Here is a 24,623-nt window from a genome sequence, read left to right on the forward strand (position 1 = left end):
CTGACTTCTCGCTACTCCTACCACAGTCAAATCCTTTGTATCCTCAGGTTCAGGGTAGCGTTTTGAACACATGCTTCGCGTTGTGCCGGCGAAACGCACACTTCTTGGACCCCTGCATAACTGCTTGCAGTTCTAGTTATTATTATTCCCAACTAGAAGTGGTACCACAGCCCAGACCGTAAATGGTGCCGACACGCCAATTGCATGACTAGATCCAGATCCATTCGGACTACGCAGACGACAAAATCCAGACACGCCGGCCACTAGGTGGCGCTATACCAGGGAATACGCGTTTGAGGCTATAACTCCCACACCGAACCTCCCACATTCAAAACCTTGTACACACAGATTCACTGGAGTCTGCTGCATCTTTTGGCATAGGCCACGCCCATTTGCGTCCATAATTTTTTTTCGCAAAATCGCAAAAAACGCAAAACAGTTTTTTCCCTACTCTTCCCACATTTCTTGACCAATCGACACCAAACTTTGCACACGATATCTTCAGACGCACTCGCAAAGAATGCACGAAACACTTTTTTGATGCGACCTTTGACGACGAAACGGTAGCGTTTTGAATATTGGTTTATTAGCTAAATTAGACGTGGAATATCAAAAATCCAAAGAAATCCAAAATTAGACATCGGATCGAGTCCACATTTTACAAACATGTTGGTGCTAACCTTAATGTCGTTCGATAAAAAATTCGGAAAAATTCGCCATTAGGGGGCGCAATAAACGAGGAAATTGTATATCTTCTAATTGGCCAAAGGAATGTTCTTCGAACTCAAGGGAAACCATCAAGGGGCAAACCCAAGTCTATATAGAAAATATGGCCAAGAATTATTAATGTGGGCGGGAGTTATTTGGCAAAAGAAAATTGTTTTTGGAAAATTAAAAATTTCGCCGCAGGGCGGCGCCAAAAAACAACGACATTGTCTATCTCCTATTTGGCCAATGGAATGTTCTGAAAACGCGTTTTGGGCTATAACTCCCACACCGAAGCTCCCACAGTCAAAACCTTTGTATCCACATGTTGTTCACGGTAGCGTTTTGAATACTTGCTTCGCGTTGTGCCGGCGAAATGCACATTTCTTGTCGCGTTGTGCCGGCGAAATGCACACTTCTTGGACCCCTGCATAATTAGGGGTCCAAGCCAACAGGTTGGATCCCTATTGTTTTTGTAAGGATTTTTCCTATTATTATTATTCTTCCCCCCGTACTTGTGGGACTACAGCCCAAACCATAAATGGTGCACACGCGCCAATTGCATGACTAGATCCAGGTCCGGCACCGCTACTCAGATAACCAAATCCAGACGCGCCGGCCACTAGGTGGTGCTATACCAAGGAGGATTTGCGTCTATAATTTTTTTTCGCAAAATCGCGAAAACCGCAAAAGTGCTTTTTCCCTACTCCTCCCACATTTCTTGACCAATCGACACCAAACTTTGCACACGACATCTTCAGACGCACACGCAAAGAATGCAGGAAACACTTTTTTGATGCGACCTTTGACGACGAAACGGTAGCGTTTTGAATATTGGTTTATTAGCTAAATTAGACGTGGAATATCAAAAATCCAAAGAAATCCAAAATGAGACATCGGATCGAGTCCAAATTTTACACACATGTTGGTGCTAACCTTATTGTCGTTCGATAAAAATTTCGGAAAATTTCGCCATTAAGGGGCGCAATAAACGAGGAAATTGTATATCTTCTAATTGGCCAAAGGAATATTCTTTAAACTCGAGGGAAACCATCAAGGGGCAACCCCGAGTCTATATAGAAAATATGGACAAGAATTATTAATGTGGGCGGGAGTTATTTGGAAAAGGAAAATTGTGTTCGGAAAATTTCGCCACAAGGCAGCGCCAAAAAACTACGACATTGTATGTCTCTTAATTTGCCAATCGAATGTTCTGAAAACGCGTTTTGGGCTATAACTCCCACACCGAAGCTCCCACAGTCAAAACCTTTATATCCACATGTTGTTCACGGTAGCGTTTTGAATACTTGCTTCGCGTTGTGCCGGCGAAATGCACATTTCTTGTCGCGTTGTGCCGGCGAAATGCACACTTCTTGGACCCCTGCATAACTGCTTGCAGTTCTAGTTATTATTCTTACCTGCCTAAAAGTGTGCCCACAGCCCAAACCGTAAATTGTGCCGACACGCCAATTGCATGACTAGATCCAGATCTCTTCGGACTACGCAGACGACAAAATCCAGACACGCCGAACACTAGGTGGCGCTATACCAAGGAATACGCGTTTGGGGCTATAACTCCCACACCGAACCTCCCACAGTCCAAAAACTTGTACGCACATATTCACTGGAGTCTGCTGCATCTTTTGGCATAGGCCACGCCCATTTGCGTCTGGAATTTTTTTTCGCAAAATCGCGAAAACCGCAAAACTGTTTTTTCCCTACTGCTCCCACATTTCTTGACCAATCGACACCAAACTTTGCACACGGCATCTTCAGACGCACACGCATAGAAATGATAGACACTTTTTTGATCGGACCTTCGACGACGAAACGGTAGCGTTTTGAATATTGGTTTATGAGCTAAATTAGACGTGGAAAATTAAAAATCCAAAAAAATCCAAAATTAGACATCGGATCGAGTCCAAATTCTACAAACATGTTGGTGCTAACCTTAATGACGTTCGATAAAAATGTCGGAAAATTTCGCCATTAGGGGGCGCAATAAACGAGGAAATTGTATATCTTCTAATTGGCCAAAGGAATGTTCTTCAAACTCAAGGGAAACCATCAAGGGGCAAACCCGAATCTATATAGAAAATATGGCCAAGAATTATTAATGTGGGCGGGAGTTTTTGGCAAAGGAAAATTGTCTTGGGAAAATTTCGCCAACAGGGCGGCGCCAAAAAACGACGACATTGTCTATCTCCTATTTGGCCTATGGAATGTTCTGAAAACGCGTTTTAGGCTATAACTCCCACACCGAAGCTCCCACAGTCAAAACCTTTATATCCACATGTTGTTCACGGTAACGTTTTGAATACTTGCTTCGCGTTGTGCCGGCGAAATGCACATTTCTTGTCGCGTTGTGCCGGCGAAATGCACACTTCTTGGACCCCTGCATAACTGCTTGCAGTTCTAGTTAGGGGTCCAAGCCAACAGGTTGGATCCCTATTGTTTTTGTAAGGATTTTTCTTATTATTATTCCAGCACCTAAAAGTGTGCCCACAGCCCAAACCGTAAATGGTGCCGACACGCCAATTGCATGACTAGATCCAGGTCCCTGAGTTCTAGGCAGACGACAAAATCCAGACACGCCGGCCACTAGGTGGCGCTATACCAAGGAATACGCGTTTGGGGCAATAACTCCCACACCGAACCTCCCACAGTCAAAAACTTGTACCCACATATGCACTGGAGTCTGCTGCATCTTTTGACATAGGCCACGCCCATTTGCGTCTATAATTTTTTTTCGCAAAATCGCGAAAACCGCAAAACAGTTTTTTCCCTACTCCTCCCACATTTCTTGACCAATCGACACCAAACTTTGCACACGGCATCTTCAGACGCACACGCATAGAATTGATAGACACTTTTTTGATCCGACCTTCGACGACGAAACGGTAGCGTTTTGAATCTTGGTTTATGAGCTAAATTAGACGTGGAATATCAAAAATACCAAAAATACCAAAATTAGACATCGGATCAAGTCCAAATTCTTGAGACATGTCGATGCTCCACTTAATGGCGTTCGATAAAAAAATCGGAAATTTTCGCCATAAGGGGGCGCAATAAACGAGGAAATTGTATATCTTCTCATTTGCCTCAGGAATGTTCTTCAAACTCAAGGGAAACCATCAAGGGGCAATCCCTAGTCTATATAGAAAATATGGCCAAGAATTATTAATGTGGGCGGGAGTTATTTGGAAAAGGAAAATTGTCTTTGGAAAAATTCGCCACAAGGGGGTGCAAAAAAACGACGACATTGTCTATCTCCTATTTGGCCAATGGAATGTTCTGAAAACGCGTTTCAGGCTATAACTCCCACACCGAAGCTCCCACAGTCAAAACCTTTATATCCACATGTTGTTCACGGTAGCGTTTTGAATACTTGCTTCGCGTTGTGCCGGCGAAACGCACATTTCTTGTCGCGTTGTGCCGGCGAAATGCACACTTCTTGGACCCCTGCATAACTGCTTGCAGTTCTAGTTAGGGGTCCAAGCCAACAGGTTGGATCCCTATTGTTTTTGTAAGGATTTTTAGGGGTCCAAGCCAACAGGTTGGATCCCTATTGTTTTTGTAAGGATTTTTATTCCAGCAGCTAAAAGTGGTACTACAGCCCAAACCGTAAATGGTGCACACACGCCAATTACATGCCTAGATCCAGGTCCGTGAGGTGACGGCAGACGACCAAATCCAGACATGCCGGCCACTAGGTGGCGCTATACCAAGGAATACGCGTTTGGGGCTATAACTCCCACACCGAACCTCCCAGAGTCCAAAAACTTGTACACACAGATGCACTGGAGTCTGCTGCATCTTTTGGCCTAGGCCACGCCCATTTGCGTCTAGGAATATTTTTCGCTAAATCGCGAAAACCGCAAAACAGTTTTTTCCCTACTCCTCCCACATTTCTTGACCAATCGACACCAAACTTTGCACACGGCATCTTCAGACGCACACGCATAGAAATGATAGACACTTTTTTGATCGGACCTTCGATGAAGAAACGGTAGCGTTTGGAATATTGGTTTATGAGCTAAATTAGACGTGGAAAATCAAAAATCCAAAGAAACCCAAAATTAGACATCGGAACGAGTCCAAATTTTACACACATGTTGGTGCTAACCTTAATGTCGTTCGACAAAAAATTCGGAAAATTTCGCCATTAGGGGGCGCCATAAACGAGGAAATTGTATATCTTCTACAAAATTTAGCCGCGAAAACGCTACACTGACGTCTCGCTACTCCTACCACAGTCAAATCCTTTGTATCCACAGGTTCAGGGTAGCGTTTTGAACACATGCTTCGCGTTGTGCCGGCGAAACGCACATTTCTTGTCGCGTTGTGCCGGCGAAATGCACACTTCTTGGACCCCTGCATAACTGCTTGCAGTTCTAGTTATTCTTACCCCCCTAAAAGTGGGCCCACACCCCAAACCGTAAATGGTGCCGACACGCAAATTGCATGACTAGGTCCAGATCTGTTCGGACTAAGCAGACGACAAAATCCAGACCTGCCGGCCACTAGGTGGCGCTATAACAAGAAAATCGCGTTTGGGGCTATAACTCCCACACCGAACCTCCCACATTCAAAACCTTGAACACACAGATTCACTGGAGTCTGATGCATCTTTTGGCATAGGCCACGCCCATTTGCGTCCATAATTTTTTTTCGCAAAATCGCGAAAACCGCAAAACTGTTTTTTCCCTACTCCGCCCACATTTCTTGACCAATCGACACCAAACTTTGCACACGACATCGTCAGACGCACACGAAAAGAAAAACTATATACTTTTTTGATCCGACCTTCGACTACGAAACGGTAGCGTTTTGAATATTGCTTTATTAGCTACGTTTTACGTCGATACGCAAAAATTCAGAAAATACCAAAATTAGACATCGGATCAAGTCCAAATTTTAGACACATGTCGGTGCTACCCTTAATGGCGTTCAATAAAGAATTCGGAATATTTCGCCATTAGGGGGCGCAATAAACGAGGAAATTGTATATCTTCTAATTGGCCAAAGGAATGTTCTTCAAACTCAAGGGAAACCATCAAGGGGCAAACCCGAATCTATATAGAAAATATGGCCAACAATTATTAATGTGGGCGGGAGTTTTTGGCAAAGGAAAATTGTCTTGGGAAAATTTCGCCAACAGGGCGGCGCCAAAAAACGACGACATTGTCTATCTCCTATTTGGCCAATGGAATGTTCTGAAAACGCGTTTTAGGCTATAACTCCCACACCGAAGCTCCCACAGTCAAAACCTTTATATCCACATGTTGTTCACGGTATGGTTTCGAATACTTGCTTCGCGTTGTGCCGGCGAAATGCACATTTCTTCTCGCGTTGTGCCGGCGAAATGCACACTTCTTGTTATACTTCCCCCCGTACTTGTGGGACCACAGCCCAAACCGTAAATGGTGCGGACATGCCAATAGCATGACTGGATCCAGGTCCGGCACCGCTACTCAGATAACAAAATCCAGACACGCCGGTCACTAGGTGGCGCTATACCAAGGAATACGCGTTTGGAGCTATAACTCCCACACCGAACCTCCCAGAGTCCAAAAACTTGTACACACAGATGCACTGGAGTCTGCTGCATCTTTTGGCCTAGGCCACGCCCATTTGCGTCTAGAATTTTTTTTCGCAAAATCGCGAAAACCGCAAAACTGTTTTTTCCCTACTCCTCCCACATTTCTTGACCAATCGACACCAAACTTTGCACACGACATCTTCAGACGCACACGCAAAGAATGCATGAAACACTTTTTTGATCCGTCCTTCGATAACGAAACGGTAGCGTTTTGAATATTGGTTTATGAGCTAAATTAGACGTGGAATATCAAAAATCCAAAGAAATCCAAAATTAGACATCGGATCGAGTCCACATTTTACAAACATGTTGGTGCTAACCTTAATGTCGTTCGATAAAAATTTCGGAAAATTTCGCCATTAGGGGGCGCAATAAACGAGGAAATTGTATATCTTCTACAAAATTTCGCCGCGAAAACGCTAGACTGACTTCTCGCTACTCCTACCAAAGTCAAATCCTTTGTATCCACAGGTTCAGGGTAGCGTTTTGAACACATGCTTCGCGTTGTGCCGGCGAAACGCACATTTCTTGTCGCGTTGTGCCGGCGAAATGCACACTTCTTGGACCCCTGCATAACTGCTTGCAGTTCTAGTTAGGGGTCCAAGCCAACAGGTTGGATCCCTATTGTTTTTGTAAGGATTTTTATTATACTTCCCGCGGTGAAAGTGGAACCACAGCCCAAACCGTAAATGGTGCACACGCGCCAATTGCATGACTAGATCCAGAATCGGCACCGCTACTCAGATAACAAAATCCAGACACGCCGGCCACTAGGTGGCGCTATACCAAGGAATACGCGTTTGCGGCTATAACTCCCACACCGAACCTCCCAGAGTCCAAAAACTTGTACACACAGATGCACTGGAGTCTGCTGCATCTTTTGGCCTAGGCCACGCCCATTTGCGTCTAGGAATATTTTTCGCTAAATCGCGAAAACCGCAAAACTGTTTTTTCGCTACTCCTCCCACATTTCTTGACCAATCGACACCAAACTTTGCACACGACTTCTTCAGACACACACGCAAAGAATGCATCAAACACTTTTTTGATCCGACCTTCGACGACGAAACGGTAGCGTTTTGAATATTGGTTTATTAGCTAAATAAGACGTGGAATATCAAAAATCCAAAGAAATCCAAAATTAGACATCGGATCGAGTCCAAATTTTACACACATGTTGGTGTTAACCTTAACGTCGTTCGATAAAAAAATCGGAAAAATTCGCCATTAGGGGGCGCAATAAACGAGGAAAATGTATATCGTCTACAAAATTTCGCCGCGAAAACGCTACACTGACTTCTCGCTACTCCTACCACAGTCAAATCCTTTGTATCCTCAGGTTCAGGGTAGCGTTTTGAACACATGCTTCGCGTTGTGCCGGCGAAACGCACACTTCTTGGACCCCTGCATAACTGCTTGCAGTTCTAGTTATTATTATTCCCAACTAGAAGTGGTACCACAGCCCAGACCGTAAATGGTGCCGACACGCCAATTGCATGACTAGATCCAGATCCATTCGGACTACGCAGACGACAAAATCCAGACACGCCGGCCACTAGGTGGCGCTATACCAGGGAATACGCGTTTGAGGCTATAACTCCCACACCGAACCTCCCACATTCAAAACCTTGTACACACAGATTCACTGGAGTCTGCTGCATCTTTTGGCATAGGCCACGCCCATTTGCGTCCATAATTTTTTTTCGCAAAATCGCAAAAAACGCAAAACAGTTTTTTCCCTACTCTTCCCACATTTCTTGACCAATCGACACCAAACTTTGCACACGATATCTTCAGACGCACTCGCAAAGAATGCACGAAACACTTTTTTGATGCGACCTTTGACGACGAAACGGTAGCGTTTTGAATATTGGTTTATTAGCTAAATTAGACGTGGAATATCAAAAATCCAAAGAAATCCAAAATTAGACATCGGATCGAGTCCACATTTTACAAACATGTTGGTGCTAACCTTAATGTCGTTCGATAAAAAATTCGGAAAAATTCGCCATTAGGGGGCGCAATAAACGAGGAAATTGTATATCTTCTAATTGGCCAAAGGAATGTTCTTCGAACTCAAGGGAAACCATCAAGGGGCAAACCCAAGTCTATATAGAAAATATGGCCAAGAATTATTAATGTGGGCGGGAGTTATTTGGCAAAAGAAAATTGTTTTTGGAAAATTAAAAATTTCGCCGCAGGGCGGCGCCAAAAAACAACGACATTGTCTATCTCCTATTTGGCCAATGGAATGTTCTGAAAACGCGTTTTGGGCTATAACTCCCACACCGAAGCTCCCACAGTCAAAACCTTTGTATCCACATGTTGTTCACGGTAGCGTTTTGAATACTTGCTTCGCGTTGTGCCGGCGAAATGCACATTTCTTGTCGCGTTGTGCCGGCGAAATGCACACTTCTTGGACCCCTGCATAATTAGGGGTCCAAGCCAACAGGTTGGATCCCTATTGTTTTTGTAAGGATTTTTCCTATTATTATTATTCTTCCCCCCGTACTTGTGGGACTACAGCCCAAACCATAAATGGTGCACACGCGCCAATTGCATGACTAGATCCAGGTCCGGCACCGCTACTCAGATAACCAAATCCAGACGCGCCGGCCACTAGGTGGTGCTATACCAAGGAGGATTTGCGTCTATAATTTTTTTTCGCAAAATCGCGAAAACCGCAAAAGTGCTTTTTCCCTACTCCTCCCACATTTCTTGACCAATCGACACCAAACTTTGCACACGACATCTTCAGACGCACACGCAAAGAATGCAGGAAACACTTTTTTGATGCGACCTTTGACGACGAAACGGTAGCGTTTTGAATATTGGTTTATTAGCTAAATTAGACGTGGAATATCAAAAATCCAAAGAAATCCAAAATGAGACATCGGATCGAGTCCAAATTTTACACACATGTTGGTGCTAACCTTATTGTCGTTCGATAAAAATTTCGGAAAATTTCGCCATTAAGGGGCGCAATAAACGAGGAAATTGTATATCTTCTAATTGGCCAAAGGAATATTCTTTAAACTCGAGGGAAACCATCAAGGGGCAACCCCGAGTCTATATAGAAAATATGGACAAGAATTATTAATGTGGGCGGGAGTTATTTGGAAAAGGAAAATTGTGTTCGGAAAATTTCGCCACAAGGCAGCGCCAAAAAACTACGACATTGTATGTCTCTTAATTTGCCAATCGAATGTTCTGAAAACGCGTTTTGGGCTATAACTCCCACACCGAAGCTCCCACAGTCAAAACCTTTATATCCACATGTTGTTCACGGTAGCGTTTTGAATACTTGCTTCGCGTTGTGCCGGCGAAATGCACATTTCTTGTCGCGTTGTGCCGGCGAAATGCACACTTCTTGGACCCCTGCATAACTGCTTGCAGTTCTAGTTATTATTCTTACCTGCCTAAAAGTGTGCCCACAGCCCAAACCGTAAATTGTGCCGACACGCCAATTGCATGACTAGATCCAGATCTCTTCGGACTACGCAGACGACAAAATCCAGACACGCCGAACACTAGGTGGCGCTATACCAAGGAATACGCGTTTGGGGCTATAACTCCCACACCGAACCTCCCACAGTCCAAAAACTTGTACGCACATATTCACTGGAGTCTGCTGCATCTTTTGGCATAGGCCACGCCCATTTGCGTCTGGAATTTTTTTTCGCAAAATCGCGAAAACCGCAAAACTGTTTTTTCCCTACTGCTCCCACATTTCTTGACCAATCGACACCAAACTTTGCACACGGCATCTTCAGACGCACACGCATAGAAATGATAGACACTTTTTTGATCGGACCTTCGACGACGAAACGGTAGCGTTTTGAATATTGGTTTATGAGCTAAATTAGACGTGGAAAATTAAAAATCCAAAAAAATCCAAAATTAGACATCGGATCGAGTCCAAATTCTACAAACATGTTGGTGCTAACCTTAATGACGTTCGATAAAAATGTCGGAAAATTTCGCCATTAGGGGGCGCAATAAACGAGGAAATTGTATATCTTCTAATTGGCCAAAGGAATGTTCTTCAAACTCAAGGGAAACCATCAAGGGGCAAACCCGAATCTATATAGAAAATATGGCCAAGAATTATTAATGTGGGCGGGAGTTTTTGGCAAAGGAAAATTGTCTTGGGAAAATTTCGCCAACAGGGCGGCGCCAAAAAACGACGACATTGTCTATCTCCTATTTGGCCTATGGAATGTTCTGAAAACGCGTTTTAGGCTATAACTCCCACACCGAAGCTCCCACAGTCAAAACCTTTATATCCACATGTTGTTCACGGTAACGTTTTGAATACTTGCTTCGCGTTGTGCCGGCGAAATGCACATTTCTTGTCGCGTTGTGCCGGCGAAATGCACACTTCTTGGACCCCTGCATAACTGCTTGCAGTTCTAGTTAGGGGTCCAAGCCAACAGGTTGGATCCCTATTGTTTTTGTAAGGATTTTTCTTATTATTATTCCAGCACCTAAAAGTGTGCCCACAGCCCAAACCGTAAATGGTGCCGACACGCCAATTGCATGACTAGATCCAGGTCCCTGAGTTCTAGGCAGACGACAAAATCCAGACACGCCGGCCACTAGGTGGCGCTATACCAAGGAATACGCGTTTGGGGCAATAACTCCCACACCGAACCTCCCACAGTCAAAAACTTGTACCCACATATGCACTGGAGTCTGCTGCATCTTTTGACATAGGCCACGCCCATTTGCGTCTATAATTTTTTTTCGCAAAATCGCGAAAACCGCAAAACAGTTTTTTCCCTACTCCTCCCACATTTCTTGACCAATCGACACCAAACTTTGCACACGGCATCTTCAGACGCACACGCATAGAATTGATAGACACTTTTTTGATCCGACCTTCGACGACGAAACGGTAGCGTTTTGAATCTTGGTTTATGAGCTAAATTAGACGTGGAATATCAAAAATACCAAAAATACCAAAATTAGACATCGGATCAAGTCCAAATTCTTGAGACATGTCGATGCTCCACTTAATGGCGTTCGATAAAAAAATCGGAAATTTTCGCCATAAGGGGGCGCAATAAACGAGGAAATTGTATATCTTCTCATTTGCCTCAGGAATGTTCTTCAAACTCAAGGGAAACCATCAAGGGGCAATCCCTAGTCTATATAGAAAATATGGCCAAGAATTATTAATGTGGGCGGGAGTTATTTGGAAAAGGAAAATTGTCTTTGGAAAAATTCGCCACAAGGGGGTGCAAAAAAACGACGACATTGTCTATCTCCTATTTGGCCAATGGAATGTTCTGAAAACGCGTTTCAGGCTATAACTCCCACACCGAAGCTCCCACAGTCAAAACCTTTATATCCACATGTTGTTCACGGTAGCGTTTTGAATACTTGCTTCGCGTTGTGCCGGCGAAACGCACATTTCTTGTCGCGTTGTGCCGGCGAAATGCACACTTCTTGGACCCCTGCATAACTGCTTGCAGTTCTAGTTAGGGGTCCAAGCCAACAGGTTGGATCCCTATTGTTTTTGTAAGGATTTTTAGGGGTCCAAGCCAACAGGTTGGATCCCTATTGTTTTTGTAAGGATTTTTATTCCAGCAGCTAAAAGTGGTACTACAGCCCAAACCGTAAATGGTGCACACACGCCAATTACATGCCTAGATCCAGGTCCGTGAGGTGACGGCAGACGACCAAATCCAGACATGCCGGCCACTAGGTGGCGCTATACCAAGGAATACGCGTTTGGGGCTATAACTCCCACACCGAACCTCCCAGAGTCCAAAAACTTGTACACACAGATGCACTGGAGTCTGCTGCATCTTTTGGCCTAGGCCACGCCCATTTGCGTCTAGGAATATTTTTCGCTAAATCGCGAAAACCGCAAAACAGTTTTTTCCCTACTCCTCCCACATTTCTTGACCAATCGACACCAAACTTTGCACACGGCATCTTCAGACGCACACGCATAGAAATGATAGACACTTTTTTGATCGGACCTTCGATGAAGAAACGGTAGCGTTTGGAATATTGGTTTATGAGCTAAATTAGACGTGGAAAATCAAAAATCCAAAGAAACCCAAAATTAGACATCGGAACGAGTCCAAATTTTACACACATGTTGGTGCTAACCTTAATGTCGTTCGACAAAAAATTCGGAAAATTTCGCCATTAGGGGGCGCCATAAACGAGGAAATTGTATATCTTCTACAAAATTTAGCCGCGAAAACGCTACACTGACGTCTCGCTACTCCTACCACAGTCAAATCCTTTGTATCCACAGGTTCAGGGTAGCGTTTTGAACACATGCTTCGCGTTGTGCCGGCGAAACGCACATTTCTTGTCGCGTTGTGCCGGCGAAATGCACACTTCTTGGACCCCTGCATAACTGCTTGCAGTTCTAGTTATTCTTACCCCCCTAAAAGTGGGCCCACACCCCAAACCGTAAATGGTGCCGACACGCAAATTGCATGACTAGGTCCAGATCTGTTCGGACTAAGCAGACGACAAAATCCAGACCTGCCGGCCACTAGGTGGCGCTATAACAAGAAAATCGCGTTTGGGGCTATAACTCCCACACCGAACCTCCCACATTCAAAACCTTGAACACACAGATTCACTGGAGTCTGATGCATCTTTTGGCATAGGCCACGCCCATTTGCGTCCATAATTTTTTTTCGCAAAATCGCGAAAACCGCAAAACTGTTTTTTCCCTACTCCGCCCACATTTCTTGACCAATCGACACCAAACTTTGCACACGACATCGTCAGACGCACACGAAAAGAAAAACTATATACTTTTTTGATCCGACCTTCGACTACGAAACGGTAGCGTTTTGAATATTGCTTTATTAGCTACGTTTTACGTCGATACGCAAAAATTCAGAAAATACCAAAATTAGACATCGGATCAAGTCCAAATTTTAGACACATGTCGGTGCTACCCTTAATGGCGTTCAATAAAGAATTCGGAATATTTCGCCATTAGGGGGCGCAATAAACGAGGAAATTGTATATCTTCTAATTGGCCAAAGGAATGTTCTTCAAACTCAAGGGAAACCATCAAGGGGCAAACCCGAATCTATATAGAAAATATGGCCAACAATTATTAATGTGGGCGGGAGTTTTTGGCAAAGGAAAATTGTCTTGGGAAAATTTCGCCAACAGGGCGGCGCCAAAAAACGACGACATTGTCTATCTCCTATTTGGCCAATGGAATGTTCTGAAAACGCGTTTTAGGCTATAACTCCCACACCGAAGCTCCCACAGTCAAAACCTTTATATCCACATGTTGTTCACGGTATGGTTTCGAATACTTGCTTCGCGTTGTGCCGGCGAAATGCACATTTCTTCTCGCGTTGTGCCGGCGAAATGCACACTTCTTGTTATACTTCCCCCCGTACTTGTGGGACCACAGCCCAAACCGTAAATGGTGCGGACATGCCAATAGCATGACTGGATCCAGGTCCGGCACCGCTACTCAGATAACAAAATCCAGACACGCCGGTCACTAGGTGGCGCTATACCAAGGAATACGCGTTTGGAGCTATAACTCCCACACCGAACCTCCCAGAGTCCAAAAACTTGTACACACAGATGCACTGGAGTCTGCTGCATCTTTTGGCCTAGGCCACGCCCATTTGCGTCTAGAATTTTTTTTCGCAAAATCGCGAAAACCGCAAAACTGTTTTTTCCCTACTCCTCCCACATTTCTTGACCAATCGACACCAAACTTTGCACACGGCATCTTCAGACGCACATGCAAAGAAGTGGTAGACACTTTTTTGATGCGACCTTTGACGACGAAACGGTAGCGTTTTGAATATTGGTTTATGAGCTAAATTAGACGTGGAAAATCTAAAATCCAAAGAAATCCAAAATTAGACATCGGAACGAGTCCAAATTGTGCACAAAGGTTGGTGCTAAACTTATTGTCGTACGATAAAAATTTCGGAAAATTTCGCCATTAGGGGGCGCAATAAACGAGGAAATTGTATATCTTCTACAAAATTTCGCCGCGAAAACACTACACTGACTTCTCACTACTCCTACCACAGTCAAATCCTTTGTATCCACAGGTTCAGGGTAGCGTTTTGAACACATGCTTCGCGTTGTGCCGGCGAAACGCACATTTCTTGTCGCGTTGTGCCGGCGAAATGCACACTTCTTGGACCCCTGCATAACTGCTTGCAGTTCTAGTTTATTTTTATACTTACCCCCCTAAAAGTGGTACTACAGCCCAAACCGTAAATGGTGCAGACACGCGAATTGCATGACTAGATCCAGATCTCTTCGGACTACGCAGACGACAAAATCCACACACGCCGAACACTAGGTGGCGCTATACCAAGGGAAAACGCGTTTGGGGCTATAACTCCCACACCGAACCTCCCACAATCAAAAACTTGTACCCACATATTCACTGGAGTCTGCTGCATCTTTTGGCATAGGCCACGCCCATTTGCGTCCATAATTTTTTTTCGCAAAATCGCGTAAAACGCAAAACTGCCTTTTCCCTACTCCTCCCACATTTCTTGACCAATCAACACCAAACTTTGCATACGGCATCTTCAGACGCACACGAAAAGAAAAACTCAAACACTTTTTTCATCCGACCCTCGACGACGAAACGGTAGCGTTTTGAATATTGGTTTATTAGCTAAATTAGACGTGGTATATCAAAAATCCAAAGAAATCAAAAATTAGACATCAGATCGAGTCCAAATTGTAGACACATGTTGGTGCTAACCTTAATGTCGTTCGATAAAAATTTCGGAAAATTTCGCCATTAGGGGGCGCAATAAACGAGGAAATTGTATATCTTCTACAAAATTTCGCCGCGAAAACGCTACACTACTCCTACCACAGTCAAATCCTTTGTATCCACAGGTTCAGGGTAGCGTTTTGAACACATGCTTCGCGTTGTGCCGGCGAAACGCACATTTCTTGTCGCGTTGTGCCGGCGAAATGCACACTTCTTGGACCCCTGCATAACTGCTTGCAGTTCTAGTTATTATTCTTCCCATCTAGAAGTGGGCCCACAGCCCAAACCGTAAATGGTGCCGACACGCCAATTGCATGACTAGATCCAGGTCGGTGAACACTACGCAGACGACAAAATCCAGACCTGCCGGCCACTAGGTGGCGCTATACCAAGGAATACGCGTTTGGGGCTATAACTCCCACACCGAACCTCCCACAGTCAAAAACTTGTACGCACATATTCACTGGAGTCTGCTGCATCTTTTGGCATAGGCCACGCCCATTTGCGTCCATAATTTTTTTCCGCAAAATCGCGAAAACCGCAAAACTGCCTTTTCCCTACTCCTCGCACATTTTTTGACCAATTGACACAAAACTTTGCACACGGCATCTTCAGACGCACACGAAAATAAAAACTTTAACACTTTTTTGATCCGACCTTCGACGACGAAACGGTAGCGTTTTGAATATTGGTTTATAAGCTCAATTAGACGTGGAATATCAAAAATACCAAAAATACCAAAATTAGACATCGGATCAAGTCCAAATTTTTGACACATGTCGATGCTCCCCTTAACGGCGTTCAATAAAAAATTCGGAAATTTTCGCCGTAAGGGGGCGCAATAAACGAGGAAATTGTATATCTTCTAATTTGCCTGAAGAATGTTCTTCAAACTCGGGGGAAACCATCAAGGGGCGATCCCGAGTCTATATAGAAAATATGGCCAAGAATTATTAATGTGGGCGGGAGTTATTTGGCAAAGGAAAATTGTCCTTGGAAAATGTCGCCACAGGGCGGCGCCAAAAAACGACGACATTGTCTATCTCCTATTTGGCCAATGGAACGTTCTGAAAACGCGTTTTAGGCTATAACTCCCACACCGAAGCTCCCACAGTTAAAACCTTTATATCCACATGTTGTGGATATAAAGGTAACATAACATGGATATACGACTGATGACGTTTCACAAGAACGCAAGCACACAAGCACAGAAAAGAACCTGAATTGAGAAACATTCCTTTTTGTGTAATTTGTGTAAATATGAAACAATATCAGATGTTTGAGTTTTTATTGAAGTTTAAAAAAAAGCACACTATTTACAATGTCACACTATATTAAAAAAAACACTATTTACAATATCAAACTACACTACTTTACAGGGGCCTGGTAGTAGTTTTTCAGAGGCCTGGTGGTGGATCTGCAAAATGTAAAGAAAAAAGTATCAGTTTTCCGAGCACATGGACATAAAGCATGCATGTATATTTATAACCGCGACAGTCATTTGAAAGATGAAGGTGTACCTCCGTTCCCGTTCTCGTCCATGTCATCGACCATTGTCGAACACAATGGATGGGACGAATCAGTATCTGATGGGAGGAAAGATCGTTTCCATTATTTTTCACATTTGGCCAATAGGTGTTATACATGACAAATCAAATCCATATTGGGAGGAATCAGTATCTGATGTCAAATTCATATTAACACCATGTATCGTCATACCTTGTGAGGCGGTCGTGCTGTCCAGGTTGTCCAGTTCTGGATAGGAATTAAAACAAACGTTATTAATTAGTAATTTGGATTGATCTCTAACCAAATTAAATCACATAGCCATAATATAATTATGGCCGTTTATCAATATTAAGTATTGTCATACCTTGGGAGGCGTTCGTGCAGCGGAGGTCATCAAGTTCTAGATAGGAATGAGAGTCATGTTAATATTCCATTTGTAATCGTCATTTGGATTGGGATGCACATTTTGTAAGCTAGGTTAATAAATGAGTTGGTAAATATAGTCTAATGGGTACAATCATAAGACTTGAAATCTCCAACCAAATTAAAACACATAAGCATAATATAAAGAGAAACTCATCTACAACATCTGTAGAGGTGTGGGCGTGGCATACTCCCATGGTGCTTCGCGAGTTGCAATGACTATCGTCAGCGACGCACGGCTCGTCGTCTCACTCTGATCGGATTTTCTCATGTTAATATTCCATTTGTAATCGTCATTTGGATTGGGATGCACATTTTGTAAGCTAGGTTAATAAATGAGTTGGTAAATATAGTCTAATGGGTACAATCATAAGACTTGAAATCTCCAACCAAATTAAAACACATAAGCATAATATAAAGAGAAACTCATCTACAACATCTGTAGAGGTGTGGGCGTGGCATACTCCCATGGTGCTTCGCGAGTTGCAATGACTATCGTCAGCGACGCACGGCTCGTCGTCTCACTCTGATCGGATTTTCTCTGCTTGAGACATCTTTCTTCAGATAGACCCTTTTGCTCTCCTTTCCACGGATTAATATTGTGAGCGGATTCTTTCGAGTACGTTCTGTCTTTCAACTTTGCGGTTCAACCAAAGAAGTTCGTTGTCAAGGTAAGTCCTTATGCAATGGATAATTATGTTTATTGTATTACGTTGGCATGATTGCTTTGGCGGTTTGCTTTTGATGCAGTAATGGCAAGCAAAGGATTTGCGACAAAACATTAAAGCCCGTGGATCCTGTATATATATTATTTGGATGCCATACGCCGGCGTCTAGGCCGCCATTTTGCCACAGAAAAGCTTTGTGGTGGAATCTGTTGTAGCGGACTTAAGTCAGTGACGCTGTATGTATAATACAAAACACACGGAAGGCATGATATTTTGTCGTAAATCCTTTGCTATATAGTGTTCATTATTTAACTCTCGAAACGAGAAAACGTGGGATCATCTGAAATGGATATTTATGTTTATTGCCATACGGCGGCGTCTAGGCCGCCATTTTGCGATCTGCACAAACGCTAATACTCCTTTCTCGCTGAAAACGGATTTACAAACGGTTTGGTTTCTTACAAACGCAGCTTTTCTCTTCGGCAGTGATGTTGATAGGTTTTCAATGTAGGGTTAGGGTTGTAGTTGTTTTGGTAGCGGCTAAATTAGCATGTCACGATACTACAGTGGATCACGTCTGCGCCGAGTAGATGCGCAGAGGGTTGAAACGGCGCTTGTCCGGTTTGGTTTCTTACAAACGCAGCTTTTCTCTTCGGCAGTGATGTTGATAGGTTTTCAATGTAGGGTTAGGGTTGTAGTTGTTTGGGTAGCGGCTAAATTAGCATGTCGCGATACTACAGGGGATCACGTCTGCGCCGAGTAGATGCGCAGAGGGTTGAAACGGCGGCGTCTAGGCCGCCAGCCATATTACCACAGAAAAGCTTTCTGGTGGACTCTGTCCATACAATGCAATGTGTTTTAAATGCTGAAATGTCGTGTTACATTCACTTTTTACACGCACACATCCGCCCAACAGTCTAAACTCTACCTCTGTCCACCATATGCAATGTGTTTTAAATGCTGTGCTTTAGCCCATATATTGATTTCACATGAACAACTAGTGCGTGTGTGTATTTATTGCACCCATCTGTTCTGTTTAATGTTCATTTCGTATGAAAACACATGGTTATAATTACATAAATACATCTCTGTACAGGGTGGGGTTTTCATACAGCCTTTCTTGATGTATATTTGTAAAGGGAAATCTTGTACCTATTTTGAAGCATTCTATTTTTCTTATTGTGAAATCATTAGATGCCTCGTGCCTCGCGCGCTTCGGCTGCAGCCAAGGCGAGGATGAGGACGATTCTTCCGATGGCAACGACTCTGGCTAGAGGCTTCCTCCCTGGTATGTAGTCGTAAAGATTCAATAATGTTTTCAACTCATTTATATTCCTCAGAATTCTATTGCATGAATGTGTGATGTTTGACTTTTAGATCAACAGCTCGAGACAAGTTATTCATTTTAGTTTTGCGTTGAATTTGTCTCTCTGTTAGTGCGTGGCACTGGAGCTCGTCACCGTGTCAAGCCTTGGCCTGTCTCTGCCCTCACTGGGAAGTTCCATCGATTGGATCTCCCTCCTGAGTCTCCAGTTAAGCAGGTAAACTTGTCAAAGACCTTTCAGAAAATTATGTATAATTTAGCTGTGGAATATGTTTGGAGTGGAATGACAATTTTTTATTTGTCCTTATTTATAGTTTGTGCTGTTTGTGGGCGACTCGCATCTGCGTGCGTTGGTTGACCGTTACGTGAGGATGCCAGACGGTTGCCTTTCGTTTGGGTTCCTGTCTACGCCTGGGGCGTCTGCCGCTGAGCTCCGCACTGAGTTGCTGAACGCAGACATCCCCAGAACCCCCGACATCGTTTGCTTGCTGGCTCCAAGCAACAACCTCACGGCGACGCCCGGCATCGAAGCGGCTGGAGTTGCCTTCGATGGACTTCTGAGAGCTGCCCGCAGTCGATGGCCTAAGGTAGTTTTTGTGTTACAAAATAAAGTGTATTTTCAAGGCAGACTATTAAACAGAATTGTATAGTGTGTAATCCAAAACTTTTGTGCGGATCAGGTGTTTGTGCTCGATTTTCCTCCCCGGCTGGCGAGTGAATTGGCACCGCAACAATTCCTTCGAGAGGAGTTTCGTCGCGTTGCAGCAAAGAACGGTATGTAAAAATGATTAAGAGATAATGTCAGTATAGAATATCTTTGTAGGAAAGCTTTTAGTGTATCAACACCACCTCTTGGTACCACGTGTAAAATATGTGTATAGTGTATGGTTTAATATTTGTTTTCTTCTGCAGGTGTAGAGTACTGCGTCACAGCTGACCGCTTTCCGCTGGACTCGCGTGCCTTGTGGAGTCGTGATGGGGTAAGTCGTGTTATAACTTGGCACGTGAGAAATTCATATAATGTCATTTTTATATGGCAAAAGCAGTTTATTTCAATAATAACCCGTGCCTCTCATTATAATAGATCCACCTGAGTGACGATCTGGGGATGCCGCTTCTCGCGAAGCTTCTGTGGCACTTCTCCTTTCGGCAGCTACAGTCACCTCTGCCTGTTACACCTCCGCCTGTGTCTCCTCCCAAGTCACCCCCGACTGTGAGACCCTTTGCTACCACCGTGGTTGTGAAGGGAGAGGTTTCACGTCCACGTCCCCTTGACCCCTTCAAGGAAACTGTCGTCGGACGTCGCGGAAAGGTAAAAGTTATACAATTTTGAAGAGCTTTAGTTTTAGTTAGGCCACATTCATTGAATACTAATTCCCCCTATGTGTTTATAGCGCAGCCAACCTGAGTCCTGGGATGCGCCTGAGGACTGGGATCAGTCTTCCATGCGGATCCTTCCTCATGAGGTTTGTACATTGGTATGATAGCTGAAAGTAAATTAAACCGTCATGATGCGTACATTTGTTGTTTCATTTAAATGCTATTCCTATAAGACAAGGCAAATGGTCAATGGCTCAATTCTGCTTTTTATTTCTAGGTTTGTGTGCCTCCTCTGGTCCTGAGGGAGTGCTTTGTCGTGCTAAACCCTATCCGGTTTAGCACTGACAAGTTGGCTGCAATGGATCGCATTGTTCCATCCAACCTTGACGTCCCCATGGGGAATCGCTCAAAGGTAATTTGTGTGATTTTAATATTAACTGTTGGTGAGTGCATACATATTAATAGCCCCTTCAATCCTATATGACAAGCTTTACATTGTATGGTACAGATAGTTGCATTGATAATAAAAGTGTTATATTTCATTAACTGTTATCATTTTTGTTCTCTTCCATTATGATAGAAACGGAAGGTGGCACATGGAACCACGGCTGTGGTCTCCAAAGGAAAGAAGGCCCGCCTTGAGGTTGGTAATTTCTCGGTGAAATATGTTCTTGTTTTTTGGTTGAAACACAGGAACAACCATTTTCTGATTTCGCCTTTAACACAAGAGATAGTCCAACATTCTCTGTGTAGGTATTGTTTTGCCAATGATTTACAATTATTTTCCAGGCACTTCAAACTCCAGCAAGGATTGCCAAACCTTCGAAGCTGGTACCTCCCCCTCGACCTGTTCCAGAAGCTGCTGTACCAGCTACTCTGGAGGGCGTACCTCCTCCTCGACCTGTTCCAGAAGCTGCTGTGCCAGCCACTCTGGAGGGCAGCGTCTTTGTGCATTCGAGCAAGGAAATTTGCATACAACATGTAATGATTAAACACATTCAGTGAATAGAGTGCGGTTCTCTATTCTTTTGATATTTTCTCTAAGTTCCCTTTAAGAAAGTGTAATTTTGGGTTTCCATTTCTCAATTGTAATGTACATATAATTCTTACTATGTCTTTGCAGTTTGCTCAACCGGAGGGGGATGACAAGACTCTGTGTGTTGATGAGTGGCCGTTTCTTCAAACAGAGTTTTGTGAGGTAAAGGAATGGGGGAAAAAGAGAGCATCTTGTAATAATTTAATATTTGGGTTTTGTTGTTAAATTTGTATGTAGCGCCACAAAATACAGGCGTGCACAACACTGTTTGTTACTGTTTTAAATAAACTACATTAGCAGTAAGTTCTTTGAACTGCCCACTTTTCAATTTTCATACAATTGTATCTCATGATAATTTTGCTCCCTTACCTCATTGTAGAAGGTGAACCAGCCAACTGCTCGGGTTGTCTCTGGACAGAGAAAACAAGAGGAGCCAACACCTTGGGGTCCAAAAGTTGTGATGGCCCAGGCTGATAAACCAACAGCCAATGAGACCAGCTTCTTGGGGTGTTCAACCAAGGTAATGACAACAATATAAAAAATGATTTGCAAATAAGCAATCAATCTGTTCCAGGATCAGTATCTAGTAACATTTACATTATTACTTCATAATTACAATCAACATAGTTTAACTGTTTTTAACATGTTCTTGGTAATATCTACACACTATGAATTGGAAATGTCAAGAAGGTTGGCTGATGAACTTGTTGTGCTCATTTTAATTATTTAAACTGAACTGAAATAAAAGTTTTCTTTGTCCTTAATTCTGTTCACCACAATACACTAAATGTCCCCTTTTCTATGGCTAATGAGTTTGCATGTAGGGGTAAACCTCAATTTTTTAACATTCGTAATGTTTGTGATTGCAGATGACACACATTGAGGACCATGAGCCGTTTGAAGCAGCACCTGAGGTCACTGCGAGCAGTCAGCAGGTATGTAATTACTAGTGGAAAAATTGTATACCAACGGGAAAAGCCACAGCTTAAGAGACCCATTTTGTTTTGATGTGTTTATTCTTTTAAAACATTGATATGGTGTAAGTGTGCAGTTCTGACTAATTTGCCTATACTATGTACATTTTCAAATTACTTGGGAACCAACATGCTTTTAAAAACACTGAATTGTCATTTCAGCAGAGCCCGCCTGAGGACAATGGCCAGCTTGAAGATCCTCATGTAACACTTGGCAATCAGCCAAGTGCACACTGCAATAAGCAGTGTGCTACAAATGGCATAGCGGCGATTATGACCCACACCACCCATAGCGTTCTCAAATGGAAAAAAAAGAACATTCATCATATTCTAAAACTAGGCAATGGCTTAGTGTGTGTACACATCTATGCTAGAAAATAAGGAAATCAGTTCAGCCAAAACCAGTGGGCATATTTTCATTTCCGAGTTACCCAGACACTGCAAATTAAACAATAAATTATTTAGTTTGGAATATTTGATCAAAAGGATGATTATGACGCTTCTTTGCAAAACATAGCCATGCCTTTAGAAGAGGCTATTCAGAAGACACTGCTGCAGACAGACACATGCTTGCTCAACATCCAAGGAAGTGTGTGTGCCGTTTTCAAGGTCGAAACTGCTTTTGCAGTTTTCGATCCTCATTCTCGTAGTACTTGGGGTTCGGTTGCACCGGATGGAACCAGCATAGTAGCGCACTATGCTACTGTGTATGAGTTATTTCACCATATTGAGAACCTTGTCAATTCCTTATACCAAAATCATCCACATGCTTTTGATATCCCAAACAAGGTGTTTGAAGTCACTGGTGTGAAAGCTGTTGAGGTAAACTCACCATTTACTGCTTTAACTGCACAGCCTGAAGCCAGCACTTCGGCACATGACGGTACTTTGGACACTGACAGTGACTCTGATCTCTGTGTCCTTTCGGTAACAGATAGAAATTCCCTTGCAGTAAACGCGTCTTTTTACCTTGAAACTGTGCAGCCTGTAGCAAACACTTCTACATGTGACACAACTGTAATCATTGACAGTGATCCTCCAATTCACACAGAGGGTGCATCAGATGTCTGTTTAATTTCTGTAACGGATAGCCCCAATATAATGTTTACGGGATTGACATTAAGGGAAAAAAACAGGATCTGCCACAAACTGAATATCGTACCAAGTTTAGATCAAGATATTGCTGTACAAACCTTCGATATGGCACAGCCTGAACCATGCCGAACAACATCCATTGAAGGTGACGGTAATTGTTTCTTTCGTTCTCTTTCGTCAGTATTGAGTGGCTGCGAGTCACATCACAAGGCCTTTCGTAAGGCTGTAGTGAATCACATCTCAAATAATCCACTTCATTACATTACTTGTCTAAGACGGCAATTTGCTTCTGTGGAGCAATATCTCATGGACTCAAAAATGAAATATGTTGGATCTTGGGCAACAGAGTTGGAAATACAAGCTTCAGCAGATTTTCTCTGTGTTGATATTTACACATACAGTCAACAGAAATGGCTTACGTTTACGGCAAACATTGGACCAATTTCAAGAAAAGGTATGTATCTGAAACACTGCAATGAATGCCATTATGAACCAAATGCATGTGTCAAAGAAAAAACCTCTCTATCATGCTTTTGTTTAACTAGCTTCTGTGAAATGTCGCACAAAATGTCCAATGCAGACCTCATTTCACCACGTAAAAAATGTAGTGATAAAGTAAAAGATCTAAGGAAAAGGAAAACGTATGCTATAGACACAGAATATAGGCAAGTTCAAAAGCTAAAAACACGACAAAGATATAATTGTGATGAACAGTATCAAGCAAAAGTAAAAAAACAGCAGTATCAAAAGATATGCTAATAATGAACTGTTCAAAGAACAATTAAAAAACAGCAGTATCCAAAAATATGCTAATAATGAACCATTCAAACAACAAGTAATAAACAGCGGTATCGAAAAATATGCTAATAATCCTGCCTATCGTAACCAGTTGAAACAAAGAATTGTCATCAAATACAGAGAAGATCCGGCTTATAACCCCTCTTTAATTGAAAGCAACTGTCAAAAGAAACTTAATCTAACCCTCTTAAAACACAATATTGACTTTGTAATTGAGCTCTTCCAAGAAGAGGTCAAACATGGACCAGAACATGTTTGTTGTGTATGTCACAGATTATTGTTCCGTAAGCAAGTTCGATTATGTGACCTTACTTCATATGAATCCAAGGCTTCAACTGTGTCAGCAATTGCAAAACAATGCATTACTACAACATATCTCCATCAATGTGATAACGCATGTTTAACGCCATGCAC

General features: G+C 43.1%; 1 protein-coding gene across 1 annotated transcript; it reads left to right on the forward strand.

Annotated features, from left to right (window-relative positions):
* Positions 1-20,578: 20,578 nt before the first annotated feature.
* LOC115548949 (dihydrolipoyllysine-residue acetyltransferase component of pyruvate dehydrogenase complex, mitochondrial-like) lies at positions 20,579-21,311 on the forward strand. The gene is made up of 3 exons (XM_030363910.1): positions 20,579-20,718; positions 20,887-20,949; positions 21,096-21,311. The coding sequence occupies exons 1-3, from the start codon at positions 20,665-20,667 to the stop codon at positions 21,309-21,311; spliced, it is 333 nt and encodes a 110-aa protein (XP_030219770.1). The 5' UTR covers positions 20,579-20,664.
* The last annotated feature ends 3,312 nt before the right edge of the window (positions 21,312-24,623 follow it).

Source organism: Gadus morhua, chromosome 8 (genome assembly GCF_902167405.1).
Source record: "Gadus morhua chromosome 8, gadMor3.0, whole genome shotgun sequence".
Taxonomy (NCBI): Eukaryota; Metazoa; Chordata; class Actinopteri; order Gadiformes; family Gadidae; genus Gadus; species Gadus morhua.